The sequence below is a fragment of the Oreochromis niloticus genome, linkage group LG4, assembly GCF_001858045.2.
Source record: "Oreochromis niloticus isolate F11D_XX linkage group LG4, O_niloticus_UMD_NMBU, whole genome shotgun sequence".
Lineage (NCBI taxonomy): Eukaryota > Metazoa > Chordata > Actinopteri > Cichliformes > Cichlidae > Oreochromis > Oreochromis niloticus.
The window spans coordinates 26765138-26783494 of record NC_031969.2 but is presented as its reverse complement, the minus strand read 5'-3'; the positions used below and the strand labels follow the sequence as shown (position 1 = coordinate 26783494).

At 40.1% G+C, this 18357-nt stretch overlaps 1 protein-coding gene across 7 annotated transcripts in view; it reads right to left on the bottom strand.

The window, feature by feature from the left end:
• Nucleotides 1-4025: 4025 nt before the first annotated feature.
• Nucleotides 4026-18357, bottom strand: part of znf385c (zinc finger protein 385C) — a 137048-nt gene continuing 122716 nt past the window's right edge. For 3 of the 7 annotated variants that reach the window (XM_013269625.3, XM_019357724.2, XM_013269627.3), the window contains 6 exons: nucleotides 18112-18331; nucleotides 11980-12339; nucleotides 11575-11762; nucleotides 10254-10355; nucleotides 9631-9720; nucleotides 4026-7281 (listed from right to left, as the gene is read on the bottom strand). In XM_013269625.3, coding sequence (XP_013125079.1) covers nucleotides 7051-7281; nucleotides 9631-9720; nucleotides 10254-10355; nucleotides 11575-11762; nucleotides 11980-12339; nucleotides 18112-18331 — 1191 coding nt within the window. In that variant the 3' untranslated portion in view covers nucleotides 4026-7050. The remainder of the gene's footprint in view (nucleotides 7282-9630; nucleotides 9721-10253; nucleotides 10356-11574; nucleotides 11763-11979; nucleotides 12340-18111; nucleotides 18332-18357) is intronic. The other 4 variants (XM_005468852.4, XM_013269626.3, XM_019357725.2 and 1 more) reach the window with 4 other exon arrangements.

The window sequence follows — 18357 nt, the reverse complement described above, 5'->3', positions numbered from 1 at the left end:
AGTGGTTCTATTGGCAGCCATATATAACGTTGCCAGCATATATTGCTTCAAGTTGAATGATAATGTAGTATGCGTAGGATCACCGGCTGTTTCTCTCCTTCTTATTAGTTTTCTCTTTCCATCACTGTAATACAAATTCTTATTGTTTGCTTATTGTCCAAAGATTTTTTTTCCAGAACTCTACAAAGTCTTTTAGATGCTTTCCGGAAAAGTCTAATTTGGTCCTCTTGTCAGTGGAAATAATTCTGTCATTATGCACTTTAGTGTCCTCCTGTGGTCTCTCTGGCCTTTTGGTGTATCTGAGCCGGGCAGTGCATTTACCTCTCTGTCTTTCAGTCTAATTGCACTGATTTCTCTTTGGGCATCATTTTTAAAATTACAATGAAAAGGATAAAATAAAAATTCAACACTGTGAATCAACTGAAAACATTATGTCTCTTTCATTTGTCATGAAGGTCAGGAAACTGCTTGTAGGGCAATTGTCCAATTAATTCTGAGCCTCTGAAAATGGGGAAATATGCATAAAATAGCTGTACTTAATCAGCAGTTAATGTAAAACTTTTCTATTTTGAAAGCTTGTATTAAAGCTGAAGGTGTTCACTTCAGTCACATCTTGATCATTTGATTTAAAAATCAATTTTGCTGGTGTACAGAGGCAAAAAAACAAAACAAAAATACTGTCGTTTTCCAACAAATTATGAACCTAACTGCACATTCCAAGGAAAATTATGTGCCACCTAGTTAGTTACTTTCAGTGAGTGTAATTTGATGTCAATAAAGTGCAAGGTAGAACAATAAACAATAAATATTTGTGGAAACTTTATTCAGGAATAATATTTTAATTTACTAGTATCCATGGTTCATTGCCCTAACATGTCACCCAAACCGACATGTAGTGGATTTTGATCTGAAATTTTACAGCTAAAACAAGTTAAAGATAAAAAAGTGTTACTGGAACGTGAATTAATTTTAGTCCATTCATCTGTTGTTTAGAATTTTTAGTAGAAACAATGTCAGTTGTACAAGGTCTGGAAATTTCAGCAAAGGAAATGATCTGCCGGCTCCAAACAGGCATGTTGACTGGAAAGGTTAATGCAAGATAATGAGAAAACCTCAAGTGGAACATTTAAGAAATTATATTACACTCACCTTAGTTTCCCCCTGAGGGTGTTATCATGTACCATCTCATTTCAATCATGTTCTTTTTAATGGCCTAGAATTGATCCAGTGCAGTAATGTTACTTCACTCAAAATGGTTCAGTGATTGTACCATACATTTGGGCAATGACAGTACACAATGGTGTTAATTTTCATGCCCCTAAGCTCAAAAAGCGAGGAAGAGATTCCTGTAAAATGCCAATATGTTTTCTTGTCAAAGGCTGTCTGTGTAATAGCTCAGTGGCTGTATTGACCCGCATAAAAAACAGAAAAAGAGAGAGAAAAAAAGATTTTAACAACACAAATTCTAAAACATTCACTGTGGAAAGGATTGATTTGTCACTTGCTTGGATGATTTATGAATGTTCTTCCTCCTTTTGACAACACTAACCTCAAAAGGGAAGATTTTTGCTTGCTAGTCACAGTCACAGGGCAACAAGGCAATGCAATGCCATTGACTCTTTTACTGATGCATGACAGTGTGACTCATGATTGCAGCTGAGCATCCAGCTCTCACGGGGACCCATAAAATAGATAACATTTTAAATTTCGTTGTCTTTTCAAAGGAAAAAAAACTACTTCCACTATGGAAGCTGCCGCACTGATGCTCTTTTCATTTTCACCATCATGAAACACCAGGGTAACAAAACAATTCCACACAGCAGTAAACACGAGCAGTTTATGTATCAGTGCCACCTTTATTCTCTGAGCTACTGACCTTCTTCTAGCTGTAAATATCAGCTGCTTTTAAGCCATCAGTCGTGTCGCATGCTAGTTGTTGTGCTGACTGCCCACGAGCTTCTGAGACAGAGCATTTGTCCTGAAAGCACAGGGTAAGTTCATCTTAATAAGTCAGGCTGAAGGCGTTTTGAACCTCGCAAAGACAAGATCTAGGTTATTTTTCGTATTTTGTCCTAAACCACGATGTGTTTATGTGCATTCTGTGAGTCTGTTGGAAGTGTTTGACATATCTGACGAACACTTGGGAACAAGCGGACAAAACGTCTCGCCAGTCAATAGAAAGACCATTTATCATCAATAAAGTAAAGTGGAAGCTGAAGAACAAATTGATTTACTCCACTGCTTAACAAACTCTAGTCTCCATCTGTTTTTCTGAGGGGTTTTTTGTACCGCAAACAGCGGCATCAATACGGCACTATTGATGCTTCTATTTTACAGCACAACAGCATCCCAGTGTTTTGAATATAATCAGGATTATCTGTTGTTTATTAATATTGCAATAGAGATATGCTGTTTTTCAGCAACTGATAGAAATGCACTTGTGTTACATTCTGACTAGTAACGATTGTGACATTTCTCATCTTAAACGTGTGTGAAGTCACATTTCCTGTCTTTAAAACTATATTATATTGTTGTAGCAGTAATAAAATCTAATAAAAAAGTTATTTGCTGTAAAGGATGTAAATAAAAAACCCCAAAATAAAACAAGAAAACCAGGTACGTGTATAATTGTTCATGGAGAGAATATTAAGGCCAATCTTACAGAAAATGTTCATCTTATAAATTATTAAAAATCAAACAAAACTACATAAACACACACATGCGCGCACACACACACACAGAAGCAGTGTAGCTTGACTCTTGACTGAAGGAGCAGTGTTTGACCGCAGCAGGAGACAAGAGTGTCACTCTCTCCTTGGAGAGCAGTCAGATAAGATAATGGATCAATATGGCAGACACACCAGTGTCACAGCTTAGCAAGGTCATCGCATCCTTCTGCCATATCACTGAGCTCTAGTAAGTGCCAGGCTCCAATGGTTTTTCTTTGATTGGCACGGCAGGAGGCGGCCGGCTTAATGTTGTGCTTATCTGCTGTTTCCACAAAGGAAGGGCTGACATGTTGGCTTGAGGCGTAAAGGGAAACATCAATATACAATTCAAGGGCTTCTCATCAAATAAAACATTAAAGAAACTGGGAAATTAATACAGACCAAACCGAGCTAAATGCACGATTATCGACTTTCACACAAGGAGTCCAGACCAGATGCTCCTTTGCTTGGTTTCGGTATTTCAAAGCTGGCTTCAATAAGAACAGCACAGACAGGCAACAGTGTATCATTTTGGCAAATACATATTAAATGTGGAAGAGCAGTGATCTGCTGTTCCACAATCCAGGAGGACTCATTGTTTGGCATTAAATCTTTCGCAACTGCTGGAGGTAATACAATGTATTATTTTGGCCATCTGTGGAGACTCATCTGAAGATAAAGAAGATTAGTTTGTCTCTAAACCATATCAGCCACTCAGGTATATTACTCTATCGCTCCTCTGTGTGCCACAAATGCAGCAGTGCCCAGACACAGTAGCTGTAAACTGTTTCCATTTGCTTTCCCACCTATACTTTGTGTCACCGGTCTAGCTGTAAGAAGTTGTTCCTGAAATGGATAGAAGCTGGTAGCTGTGGGATACCACATGAGCAGATGCTGTGAGGGTGTTGCACACTTTCTGAGAATCCAGAAAACCTGCACCTGCAGACCAGTAAAAAAGTCTTTTTATTTCAGTTGGCTAGTTTCTGACTCAGAGTGTTTAAAAGGAGTGGTGTTTTGTTAACATCTGAAGTGTCTTTCAACTGTATGGAATGTAACTGTAAGTGAAATATTGATCTTCAGAATTCTAAGCATTTGTGTTGTGACTGTTTAATCATTAGCAACCATCTTCCCGAGTTTTCTGCCATTTTTTCTTCGCCTGCCCACACACATATTTTTTTTGCTCAAATATCAGTCTGATTTAAAGTTCTGCCTTCTGGGATGCTTCTGTTTTTCATTTTTAGCCAAGACACACAGAGGGATACACACACACACACACACACACAGATATTATTCCATAAACACTAAAAAACATACACGTAAAGTTCTAAAATCTTTATTTTCCAAAATCCACCCCTTCCTCTCTAATGTACAGCACTGTAAGATTTTTTATTTTGTTTTTTGTCAATCCATCCATTTGTACAGTGTTTCCTGCTCTCTAGAGCTTTGGAGGGATACCCTGAATGGATGGTCATGTTAGCAGTTGCTCAACCTGTCACCCCTGAGAAGGCCTGGCTAATGTGACATTAGGATCTGAAAAGGCCTTAAAATTACATTATTAATTAAGTCATTGTCAACAAGGAGAAAAAAAAAAACACACTCAAAAAATTTGTTTAAATATTCTCTTGTACTTTAAAAAAAAACAACATTTCGGCAAAAACCATGTAAACAAAAAACAAAATATAAAGCAAAGCATTTGTTCTTTCCCTGTGTGAGCCTACGGTAACATAATCTACTCTCTTATATGATAGCAATTCTTTATGATACAGATAACGATAGCAACTCTGGTAAAATCTCTATAGTTACTCTATGATTTCTACATATAATTTGCCTTCTCTAGATTCTTTATTTTAAGAAAAAGTTTCACTTCTTTAGGTCAGAGTTCCCACTGAGCGAGAGAAACAAACAAACATACAGTGAAGATTAAAGGCTGGCTGGTTCACTGAGTAGTGCGACTGGGGAGAATCATATTAGTATGGCGAGGGAGACCCGGTGGCTTTGCCTGTCCAAAAAAGGCTTGGGGGATCCTTCAACACAAACGTACATTGGATCACAAGCTCTAGTAGTAGATGGCAGTTATAGGGTTTTCACGACAGATGGCACTGCTGTGTCACACACAACTACACGTGTAGCACAATGGGAAATGCATAGGATTTGCTCCATTACTGTAATTTAAGAGAACATGATTTGGTATGAGCACCGAGGGAAGGATGACTTGTGTGTGTGCTCCGAGTCCTCGTGAGATCTTGTCGAGAGTCCATTTTGGCGTAAGGAAGGGTGAATGTCAACAGATATTCAGGGTGGGAGGGGGAGACGGCACACTAGCATAAACAGCAATATGACATTTGATGTTGCACTTGTGACACTTATCCAAAACACTTCACTATGACGGCAATGTTTTGCTCAGTGGAAGTCATACAAAGGTTCTTCTGCTCCACTAAAGAGTGAAACAGCAATGTCACATGGCGCTGAAGCACCCTCTCTGCAGCGCAAGAGCAGCTATAAATGGAACGGCTCAGCCCACAGTCACAACATGTGGAGACTGACCATGAGCATCAAGCATCAAGGGCAGCACCGGGACAACCCATTATTTCAAATGACTCTTCGCTGACATATCAGAGTTGGCCCTTGGCTGTGTTGGAATACATAATACATCGTTACAGGTGTTTACAGTAGAGAATAGATAAAGCCATTGATACACTGAAAACACATCATAAACATAAACATATTGAATGTATTGCTTTAAATGTGAGACTTATCATAGTCCTTAATAAACCATAACGTGATCGTTCTCACCTGATTGTTTTTTTTCCCCAAAAAATTATCACTGAAATTGACATGGGATCATAGAACATACACAAAAAAAGCTTAATATAAACACGATTTTCATTGCTTTTTAGGTAAATTAGTTTTAAGGTGCTTTTAATGTGGTTGCCATGGCACTGTGCTTTGTTCCCGCCCACGTGTGTGCAGACACTGCAAGAGGATGTCAATCAAATACTGGTTGAGCAGCCTCCCCACCTACTGTCATCCAAACTTTTTATCAAGCTCTGAAATCCCATCAAGTCTTCAAGTTATCCATTGTGTTTTCATTATGTGTGTGATGTTGTGCTTGTGACTGGGGGAGGCAGGAGGGGGGGGGGGTTGCTTTCCCTGCTGCTCATCATCTCATGCTGAGATAACGCCAGAGAAAATCAAGGGCAACAGCGAGGTGACGAAAGTGGGGTGGAGGAAAAGAAGAACAGCAGTCATGAGGGGAAAGAAACTATGGCGTTTTGCAATATAAGACATCCATAGCGGCAGAAATGTTTTCATGCCGCCAGCTTGGCAAGAACATAATGTACAAGTTGCATTGCGTGAATGATGCACTGGGGCAAAAATCATTCTGAAGACAGATTTGCAAATTGAAAGAAAGTCAAGTTGACAAGTTGACCTTTTCTGGACCGTAATGACTGCTTAATCCTGGGGATACGGGAACGGAAAAAAATCTGGAGGGCTATGACTGTGGCTGTGACTCAGAAAGAAAAAGAGAGACGTGTTTTATTCGTAAGAGTTAAGGGCTGGGAGAACAGTATTTGGCTGAGGGCTGGAGGTGCAAAATGTTGTTAATGAGGTTTTAACACATGAGCATACTGTATGTAGTTATTGATTCACACACTACCCACAAATAGCAGTCACTTTTATCCTTCATAAAAGCTTAAAGTTAAGTGGAGGTAATTGTCCAGAGAGTTGCTTTAACAATTGCCGTATCCCAACTGCAACGTAACCTCAGCATTTGACCTCAGTTGATCCTTTAAGCAACTTCGCTGAAGACGTGATCATTGAGACTGGCACGTGCAACCATCTGGATTGGGTTCAGCTGCTTTAATGACCTATGATGACCTTTCATCAAACCTCCAAATCAATAAGTTAAAAATGTTTTATAAGAGCATCAAGTAAAGGGACCTTATTTTGTGGCAACCACACTAAACATACATCTAGACTTGTCTATATTTGTTCTCTAATAAATTACACAATAATATTCATAATTCAAACCACGTTGACCCATGAAATGGCTATAAAAGCGGCCTCAGTTCACCAGTCACTGTCTGGAGGCCTGTCCTGCTCCTTGGGTAATTTTAAGAGGAGCAGAAAGAAGGCATGATGGGGGATCTTGGCCTTTTTTAAGAACAGCTCTTAGGCATAATGGCCTTTCGAGAGTTTGAAGTTGTGCACGCTTTCCATTTTAAGTCAGGCAGGCTGCATAGTTTGCGTGTGGCCTTTGTTGTATGGGTCACACTTAAGGAGGGCCTTGGATTTGGTAAAGGGACAGGGGTGGAGCTCAAATGGGAAGTGGGTCAAGTCTTTAGTAGGGGGAGAAGATGATAGGTGTGTGTGTGGCCCGCAGGGGCCCTGGAGCAGGCCGGAACAGTGCAGGGCCCAGGAATGGGGTCTGGATGAAGGTGGTGGTGCCCACTGGGTGGCGCAACGCCAGTGGGTTAGTCGCCACTGTGCACAGAGTTGGCGGGGTGAGGGGGCTGGGCAGGAAGCCAGTTGTCAAACTCTTGGTCAGCTGCTTCTGCAAGGCCAGTTTGGTCTGGAGAAAACAGGAGGGGGAATGGCAAGAAGTGAGAGAAGAACACAGTGAGGAGAGAACACGTTTACTGGACAAACATGTCTCCCAAAGCCATGGCCCTTTTTCAACACAGAGCTGCAGCAGAGTAGTACATGTTCTTACTAACAGACCTGGATTCTTGATGGCTTGATTCATTAGGCACCTCTAGTTAAAATCCATATTTTGTAATAACACAGCAAAAACAGCCAACATTAAAAATGTTCTCAAAGTTTAAGCACTGTTTATGTTATTAAGTTAAAAAATAATAGAATGTGCAATCTGCATGTGCAGTGGTGCAGTAACCTTTATACGTCATTACTTAGTAACAACCTTTGGCACTTATCATAACTTCCTCAGTCCTTGCAATATGCAACGCATGTTTAGGATCCCACAGATTTTCTATGATATTCAAGTCAGGGGAATAGTAATTCCCATTTCAGAAGCTTTAAGTTGAATTTCTTTAGGTAGTCACGGTAGATTTTGAAGTACATTTTGGATTATTGTCCTAATGAAAAGGCCGGCATCTTTCAGTTTTACTCTCTTGACTGACTGTATTAGATGTGCAGCCAGAATCTTCTGACATTTTATGGAATATTTTCTTCTGTTTATCCATGGCTTGTGCCACTGGCTGTCACAAAACCTCAAAGCAGAATATTTCCATCCTTGTTCTTAAGCCTTGGCATTGCTTTTAGTATTTCATCAAATGCTGCTCCTTTATTTACCCTTCCAAAGACATCCTTGGGTAACTGCAGCATAAGGGCTCCTCTTTTCCCTTGTCTGTCTACAGTACACCCAAAAAACAACCTCTGGCTTATCCAGATGTTGCTTTTCATACTTTAAATAATGAGCTTTGTGATATGGGTGTAGGTGAGGTTTTGTTTTTTGACTCCTATACGTAGGTCCTTTTATTCATAACTGCTGCACACTGCAGTGTGCACTTATGTGTCAGCTAAATCTTCCTGCAGCTCCTTTACAGCCATTTGCAGGGTTTTGCTACGCCTAAGATTTATCTGACTGTTTTCTTCTTCCCGTCAGATCCAAAGTTCTCCTCAACTGTCATTTTTAAAATTTACATTTCAGACAAGAAAGCTTGCAAGCTGGAAGTGCTCTGACATCGCTTTACAGTCCCTGTATTTGCTTCATTTTAGCTTCACTTTTTTAAAAACTTCATAGGAGTCCCCAGGTTGTGAATTTTGACGAATCACAGAGTTTATTAAAGTCTGGGAGGACATTTTTGACCTGCTTCAGAGTCAGTCGAAGTTCAGAGACTTCAACTGACTTTTGCACATCTGCACAAGTATGTCCCAAAAAATTAACAGTGCGTTAACGATTGAAAAATGCTCATTTTTAATGTGTTTTTGCAGAGGTTTTATTTTTTTTAAGCTCATTTTCATTTTGAAAATCAACAAAATATTAAATTGTCCAGAGGTGCCCAACTTCCATAGATCTGTACACAACAGCTGAAATCTAGGACCACAGCATGGATGCACTTCAGCCTTTTTCATCAGGACAAGGGTTAAGCTGGAGGCTGTAACTCTAAAGCTCTCCAATATTAAAGGGATAGTTCTGATTTAAAAAAAAATCAAAGGTGAATTGCTTTAATTACTGGTCACGATATATAGCTTGAATGAGAAATCATTTACACATTTCAATACCAAAAAAACAGTTTAAAACAATTTTTAAAGAAGAATATTTAGAAAATGCAAATGAAATTGGTCATTAAGAAAATACTTTAAGCAATTTAGAAATTTACATAAGATGTTCCATAAATTGTAGGCAATTAAAAAAGAAAAACCTGAAACAGTCTCAGGATAAGAAACATTTAAGTGTCTGTCATGATGCCAACTTTAATTACTTTAATTTCAGATCATGCTTCATCCATCATTTTGGTATGATGGCTACAATTACTGCAATATTAATGGGTCTTGGTGATAAGGAATGCTGTAATCGACAAAATAATCAAAAAGCATATGTTACCATAGTGATATATCCTGTGAATAAGAAGTAATAGAGAAAACACAGGGTTAACTCTGAAGATACCTGGATAAGCCCAAACCCTGCTTTATAGCACTGGCCACATGGGGTGCCATATTATTTAATGGTATCTGCTTTATTGCTATCACCATTAGCTAGTTAAATAAGTAGCACCTCATGTAAAACATGGAAACAAATCTAAAAAAAGAAAACAAAATCAGAACAATCCCTTTAATGCAAACATGACTTCTTTGTGAGATCTGCTCAGTCCCCTGCCCATGGCCAGGCCTAAAGTTCAGCCAGCTGCAGCTCTCGCCTTCCAATCCAACCCCAGTCTCAGCCTCTCCTGCCACTGACCTGCGAGGAGAGGGAGGTGAGGTTGTACTGGCTGAATGCTTTCTTCATGGCAGACACAGCCACGCCTGCATAGCCACTCCATCTCACGTTCTGTAGGATGGAGGAGGGGGATGAGGAGAAGGAGAGATGGGGAGGTGTATACATGACAGGAGCAGAGAAATGATTAATCTGGAGTGCTGATTCAGGCTGCTGTTGTCAGAGCTGGTCAGTGGGGAGAGCAGGACTATTTTAGACCTGTCTCAGGGGTAGGGGACTTACTGAGTACAAAAGTGTGCTTAACCTCTATGACAGTTGCAGGCACACAAGCATGCTGCCTCACCAAAACACAGAAGTCCCTGAGTGAACCCTGTGTAAAGTGATCTGCGTGTTTGCAGTTTTCATTGAATGTTTGTCTGGGCCTGGGTCAAATCAGTTAACTGTTACAGAGAAAAATTAAAACTGTTGTTTAAAAATGCATTAGTTTACAAGCTAGACTGAAATTATTCCAGTTTTGGGAAGAACATTCAAGCATATCTGCTGTAAGAAAAGGCAATTATGCTTTGTTTGTTTTCCTCGAGTGTGTGCGTGTGTGCATATTTGCATGACAGTGTTTTGTTTTCCTGTGTCTTTATGCTGAGACTTACCGCTAAGCTGGAGCTTGGCTGGCTCTTGCTGTGGGGGGTAAATTTGGGTTTGGGCGGTTTTCCGGCCAGCCTATCCTTGTGCCTTCTGCTATTCATGTGCTGCTGAGACCAGCGGAAATACCATTAGCAAGCTAACAAGAATCTGTTGTACCACAGTGGAACAACTTCAAGTGTTATCTGCTGAATTAATAATGGATAGACATTGAGTACGACTGAAGTGAAGAGAAATTACATCACATTACTTTCTACCTCTGCCGCACTCCTTCTCTGTCTCCAGTACTTAAAGGGTACGTCCTCATGGGATAGAGGTTTATATAAGACTGGTGAGATCCATTTAAGGCTAAAGAGGTCTGGGTGCTGACACATGACAACATATCCTGCATCTTTTCCACTCCAGCATATGCAGTCCCATGACACAGATGTAGCAGTAAATGAACATCAAACGCAGAGAAATTCTTTCTCAGCCCGGTTTGATGTTGGTATAACCAGAATAAATAGAGAAAGCTTTGCAATAATGAGAGGTAAATAATTGCTCAATGAGGAGTTAGTTAAAGCATCAGATGGTATCTGTGTAAAAATAACAGCTTGAATGTATTCTGCACTCACAACCTCCTTTCAATTGCTTGATTCATGCATCCGTAAATGAAGCAGCTTTGATTTAAGCTTGCAGATTTCCCCCATCAAGGTGACGTTAAAATTGTCTCTCGGATCGAGTAATGTCTTTAAAATCTCATTATTCATATTTATCACTTTAATGCACATCATTTTTTTTAGCTTTTATAACTGTGACATTACAGGGCAATGTGATTTAAGTTCAATATGTAATATTAAACCCTCAGTGTCTGGGATAATTGTGTGTGCAGACACTTTTGTTTTCTAATTAATTCTGTGGCCACATCATCTGTCTGTGAATGTGAGGTAATTATACAGTATGCAACATTTTATCCGACTGGCATGATTGGGCTAGAGTGCTTTTCCCTGCAGAGTCAATAGCACTTTCATGTCCTTTTGAACAAAATCCTACCAGGTTAGCAAGATTCTCACTTAGTATGCACTGAGAAACCTGCAGGACTTTCCCAAGCCCATGTTTCCCTCCTCATATTTCATTTTATACCACACAAGAAGGATAAATAAGTCTGAGAGTGTTAGATCTTGCCATTTTGTTCCCCTGCCCTCCTACATAACAGCAGAAACCCGTGATGCCCTTTGTGGTGCTTGTGTTAAATACATTTCTTTTTATTTATGCCAACTCTTATGCAATGTGAACAGTACCTCCTTTACAGGGCAAAAGGTGTAAATTATACATTAGTAATTATTTTACCTGACTCAGTTGGGTCTCAGAATTCACAAAGATCTCACACACTTCACACTGGAAGTTCTTGCTGGGAACCCCAACGCTGCCTTTGCTGCCTAGCCGCTTACTCTTGCAGCCTGCACGAGCTGCCACCACTTTGCCCCTGCGTCGTGGCAGAACACTGTGACCCTCCAGCATCAGTTTGTGCTTTGTACCTTGTATAGAAAGCAGAGAGTTGGCAGGTAGGTTGTAGTTTGAAAAAATAAATAAATAAATATATATATATATATATATATATATATATATATATATGTATATTTAGGTAACACTGAACCAAATGTTGAAAATGTGCAAATGTGAAAAAAGATTTCAGAACATTTCTGTTTTCAAGAAAAAAAGTGCAAGCCTCAAGGTCACACATCACGCTCTTACCGCTGTTATGTGCTTCCAGTTGGGAGATTGAGTTTACTGTGACTTTACAAACAGGACAATGGAGGTGAGCTTTGCTCTTCTTGGGGTCTTTGTCATCATCTGTACCAGGCACCCCATTTGTGCTCGATGTGTCGGCACGGATGCCTGACTCATTGGTTGATCCCACAGCGTCTGGGACTTCAGGGGCACTGGTGTCTGAAGCTGTCTCAGAGAGCTGTGAAGAAGGCGAAATCTGAGGGGGGGAAAGAGTGACCAGCTCCATAGAAGAAACCTCAGATACAGGTGTCAGCATAACCGAGCTCTTGGGATTCTCCTCGAGCTTCACCTCCAGGTTGGCTGATTCTAGATCAGACTGAAGACCTGTAAAAAAATTAAAAAGGGAAAGAGAACAATAGCTGACTATTATTATTTAACAGTATTCAACAAATACAGTTTAATCCTTCTGAGCTCAGTGGAGAGATTGTTTTTTGTCCACATTAGCTTGAAGCAACTGGCCTCTCCCAAAAAGAACAAATGTCATTGAACATGTTGCATCACTAGTTATTATTTTGCTTGACATCACTACTACATAATTTACTGAAATTCACTGACATTGGTAGCCTAATACTGTGTGGACACCCTTTAACAAATAAATAAAAGTTTATTTAAATTTTAATGCCTTGTTTATTTCTTTCTCTATGTCTAAAGTAGAGTGTATGTGACATTTGGAGGTCTAATTGGTTAGAACCTACCCATACACTGCTATGAAGCATAAAAGGTGGAAATGCAATTACTTGTTAAACTTGTGATGAATAGTTGCATTTGTGAAATAACATTTCCTGGGCTGATTACAAGCTGTTTGATCAGAATTAATATAATCTCTACAGAGCACGATGCTGCCTGAAAAACAATCAGACGCGCACAAAACCTAACATACAACAAACAGGAATATACAGTCACCAGATGAAAATCTCCAAAGAAACATTTTTTTTCATGGTAAAGTGATGAAAGCCAGCTTAATAGTACCTATCATGTGCTAGCCTTGAGGAATTTTCTGATATAGTATCAGCTTTTGTTTTAAATCATGTGGAACAGACTGGATTACAGTTGGCTTAGGTAAGTAAATGCCATCAGCCTCCTCCCATTCTTCTTTCTCTCTTCCCCCTTCTTCGTTCTCCCTCTCTATTCAAATATCAAGTGGACCTGGAGTCTTAGTCAAAATAAACAAACCCATCGACTGCTGGCCCCGGCCGATAAGTAACTGGAGTTCCATTACACGTCTCCCCTTCACCCCATGGCCCTCCCGAGGGAGTCACGCACTTCACCCCAGAGCACTGTGTGCTACGCTCAATGAATATCTCCATTTCATTTGGAGAGTGTTCGTTCTTTCTTTCTCTCCCTCAGCTCAGACACACACACACACACACACACACACACACACACACACACACACACACCACCCTCTGTGCAACTGTGCTCCATTGATTTTTCCTTTTTACATCCCAGAGTAAATTCATCATTGGAGATAAGGGTCTTCCTTTCTCATTACTACTAAAGAAAAAGAAACTATATAGAAGCAAGATTAGACAGTCCCCTTGCTGTAATGAGAGTGACCCTTGAGGGATCTGAGCTCCTCTCGAGGGGGGTGGGGGGAGGTATGATCCTGAGTGTTGGTGAAAGACTGGGCCACCTGAGAAGTCTCTAGAGGGGAGTGATACTGATCAGTGGATTAAGCAGAGGAAGACATGGAGGTTGGTGGAAATCAAAGCCCTTAAAAATCCAAGGATTTAGATCATGAGGTACCTCACTCTGTGCTGCTGGATGAACATCAAATACCCCTGCTGAGTTTCGGAAGGGGTACGATCTCCATTTTTAGAAACACTACATTTCAACAGCTAAGAAAACCTTTACTCTTCCACCATTAGCGCTGAAATAAGTCTATTATTCATGCAATTATTCAACATGAAACTGGTGCCCATTTTGGTAATTTATTAAGACAAACTAACTCGATTTCTGGCACCTGAAGAATAAAATGCTGAAGAAGTCGAATTTAACAAATTAAATATTTAGATCCAGATTTGACTAGGGGGTGGCATGGTGGGACAGTAGTTAGTATTACCCTCTCACAGCAAGACGAATGTAGGTTTAAGAATCTTGTCTCTATCTGAAGTCTGCATGTTCCCTGTGTGGGTTTTTGCAAGGTTCCTTCCACAGCATAGTGAAATTTATGCTTGATTAATTGGTGATTGTTTGTAGGTGTGGAATAGAGCATACTATAATTAGCATCTTTGTGTTAGCCCCATGAGTGAATGGTGACCTGTCCAATGTGCATCTAATAACAGGTGGATGTACCAAATGGTACCTGTAACAATTTTGATGAGCAGTATTTCCTTATATTAATGCCATGACTTTGCCACTCATCCAAAAATGCCTTTTGTGTCTCCATTTGTCCTCTGACTGTTTACATTATAAGCAGAGACCAAAACTAGCAAAATCTCCGATCAACGGCTGGCTCTTTGGCAGTACTAGCAGGCCCTCTGTGGAGCAGAACTACAGAGCAGCAAATTATGGATCATTGATATGCAGGTAATCATCATATTTCTTTAAACTGAATAGGATTTAATCTATTAAACAGTTAATCTTTTGACAGTCTAGTTTAATAAAACAGGTTTTAATAGCTTTTAGATCTCAATTCAGCAGACTGATCCGCTGAGAACTTTAACCACTGCCAAAATAACAAAAAAATATGGATACTGGCGTCATTAAACGCAAACTCTCTTACGCATACAGGCGCCGAGCACTTGATTTAGCAGGCAAGTGCTGATTCAAGGCAGCTTCAGAGCATAAACAACTTCTCTAGGGAAAACTCTTGCCTTTAAATCATCATTACTGTGGTGACAGACATAGTCCCAGCAAAGACGGGTTCAACAGTGGAGTCAATCAAAGCCAAAGGTGATTGATGCTTGTCATGATTGATGCCGGCTCTCTGTCTCTTAGCACCAGCCTGGTGCTCTCTTCACTTGCTCAGTTGATGCCCTTTGTTAGGATAGGACATGGTTTATAAGCATCGATTAGTCCCTTTGTACAACTCCCCATCCTTTCTGGATGTATGGGCTGTTGAGGTTCCCTCCAAGAAAGAATAGTTTGTTTTAAAGGGAAAGAAATTACAATTTTTGTAAGCAAGAAGAGCGCTTTTGATCATTTGAAGTCATGAAAAAAATCCACATTTTGACAAAATACATTTGAGTTTATGTTATGTTTTTCATACATTTTCCTTTTTAATACTTGTTTTGTAAATGATAAACTGGCTCAAAATGCCCTCAAGCCATGATCCAGTTGGATATGTTTTTAGCCTTATCTGTGAATAAAGAGATTTCTATGGATTCTATGAATCTTTTAATGTTATGTGATGATGAAATCCTCACTGAAATTCAAGCTCTCTCTTTCACACAGAGGTGAATCCCTCTCCATCTTTACATTTGAAAGATTCAGCCTCTCTGTGATGCACTCTTTTGAATAGGTAATCACATTACTTAACACAAATGGCTGTGTGAAGTTCTACAAGGTGTCTTTTGTTAGTATCACACATATTTTTTTTTTCCAATTTTCATTGCTCCTGTCTAAACTTCAGCTGTTTTTATGAAATCTAATATTTTTGCTTTTAAAAGACTGGGACATTATTGCATTCTGTTTTTAATCAACATTTCACAGCACTTTTTGAAAGCAAAGTTGTACAACATTTGTCACTGCACCTCTAAACAACAAATATAATTTCATTCTACAGAATAACATTGTTTGCTACTGCCTTCCTAACTGCACTGCATTCTGAACTCACACAATTATGGTTAGATTTACACAATGAAATCACAACACTGTGGCTCGGGTTAAAAGCAGTACTTCATTATCCTCAGAAGCCCTTTGTCATCATGGTTACAATAATTACCAACTGGATGAGGTGGTCAGGCTTTAAAGAAACCAACATGTTGTGGGATGGTTAGTGAAACAATGATTTTGAACACATGCATTTATGTCTCACCCTGCTATACTGTTATTAATGTATGTGTCCTGCTATTATTGGTTCTCTTATTTGTGCTGTGAAAAGGCTTAAACTTTAATTACCCACACCACTCCATGGTGGAAATGCTCCAAATTTTCTTGGAAAACATCTTGTGTTTAATATAGACTTTGAACCCCATCCAGTGCTGATGTCGAGAGGTGGCGCACGAGTAGTAAATGTCTTCTGTGTCTAAATGTGCATATAGGCATTTTCTAATGAGGCTGAGGAGGCTGACCTTGTGGGTTGAGAAGAAATCTGTTTACTCAGAGCCAGAGAGCCAGAGTGCTAAGAATAGCAGACAGGTGTGTTATTGGCTCCTGATGGCACACAATGTGGGCATTAGCCTCAGACAGCTCCCCACCAGCCTTTAGTTTCATGGCAGATATAACTCATTTCATAGAGTGTTAATTTGGAGCACTATTCCATTACAGTTTGGCATTGTGGTGCATGCCAGCACTGGCTCGCACTGCTGCATTTCAATTTCACATTAGGCCAATCACACAATTGGGCTTATTAAAGAGTGTTCCTCCTCACAAAATTGCTTTAGAACTGCAAAATTATTCACAGCATAAAAACTAGCATTGACTTATGTACTTTCTCTCTTCACTGACCCCCTCCTCCATGTTCTCTCTCTCTCTCTTATTCTTTCCTCTTTCCCTCAGTGTTCTTCATTCATTTCATCTTATCTTTCATTTTCCACTCATCATCTCAATTCGCCTCTGCTGTTGCATTCCTCTTTCAGAGCTCTCCTTTGCAACAGCGGAATATTAAAATGATATTTGATGAGAGCGTTATCAGGCTTCTACTCTTTTGTCCACTTTCTCCTTTCTGAAGGAGACTCCAAAAGTGCTCCAGGCAAAAAAAAGTGTGCGTGTATGTGTGTTCATGTGCATGTGGACATGTCTGTCAGATGGGATAAAGTGGAAAAAGTCTCTTTCCAACCCCAGCACCTTCATATCTCGTCTTTGATATTCCATCTAGCATCCAAGAGTATTTTGAATTTCTGCCTAGACAGTGATCTTCTCTGGGGGAGGAAAGTAAAAATTTAAAAGACAGAGGGGGAAAAAGTGCTCTGGCTCTTCTCCATTCCCATCAGCTGTGATGGATAAATGAAAAGTGTGGACCTAGACAAGAGCAACATGAGATGGTAATGGGCTCACTCTGCAGTCAAAATGCCACTGGAGCAATTCATGCTCTCTGAGGTAAAGTTGCAGCTGTGCGGTGAGAAAAAGTCAACATTCATTTTCTGTTGAAAGAAAACCAATGCACTTCTATTCCTTTATCACAAGTTAAAATGTCTATATTTACACTGCCAGTGTGAAAACATTTGAACTTTTTGTAAAAGAAGATAAGTGCCTTTGATGTCTTCTAACTTTATTTTCTATTTGACAGCCCATTAAATGAATGCTCTCATCACGATCTGGCACCCTCTCAACTCTCAACCAGCAATATATGGTTTTCTTTTCATGCTGCACAGATACACCAATTCTGGTTCTGTAACTACCCTCTGCATCTAACTGAGATTGAGAGAAGAGAGCAAAGAGTAACTGAGGTGAAGTCAAGCAGTCGAAATCAAGAGGCAAAGGGGGTAAAAACGACCCCAGTAAGGCTTTGATCGATCCCAGTCTGCCCCTGTATTTACACAGCATTTCTTTATCCCAGATTTTTCCCCATTCCCATAGCACCTGAGCCTTCCATCCATCACAAGGCACAAAGACAGAGGACCAGTTCAGAAAACTTCTAGGGGAAAAAAATGTGAGTTACAATTTCAGAGGTCTGAATTTATAGTGGGGATAGGAGGCCAAGAGGATGAGGGATAAGGTGTACAGAAGATATAATCTCAAAGTGTAACACATTGGAGCTGAGAGAAAGGGATAAAGGTGGCCAAGATATGGAGGAGGATGGAAACTGTCAATAATGTGAGAAGCAGACTGGTTGATGGCGTTTAGAAAGATGCAATGGAGCAGAAGAGGAGTTAGAGGAATCAAAGCGTGATAGAGTGATATCAAGAAGGTGGAGAGGGGTGGAGAAGGATCGGTTACAAATAGCACACTCTTGCAGATGCCTTCGTCCCATCTTTCTGCCACTATACCTACTTGTTCCCTCCTCTAAGGAAGTATCCATAAGTGTAGGAAGGGCTGCCTCAGATGTAGATGTCTTGCTTATGTCCCGCTCTCGTTCTCGGTCTCTGTCTCGGTCTCGCTCTCTCCCTGTGGATGAGGCCTCCCCAGCTCGTCGCTGCCTGTTTTTCTGGGCCTCCATGGCTTTGAGTTTACGGGCGTGCTTGTGACCTTTATAGTGGGCCTCTGCTTGGTTCTGTGGGAATATGAGACAAAAACAGG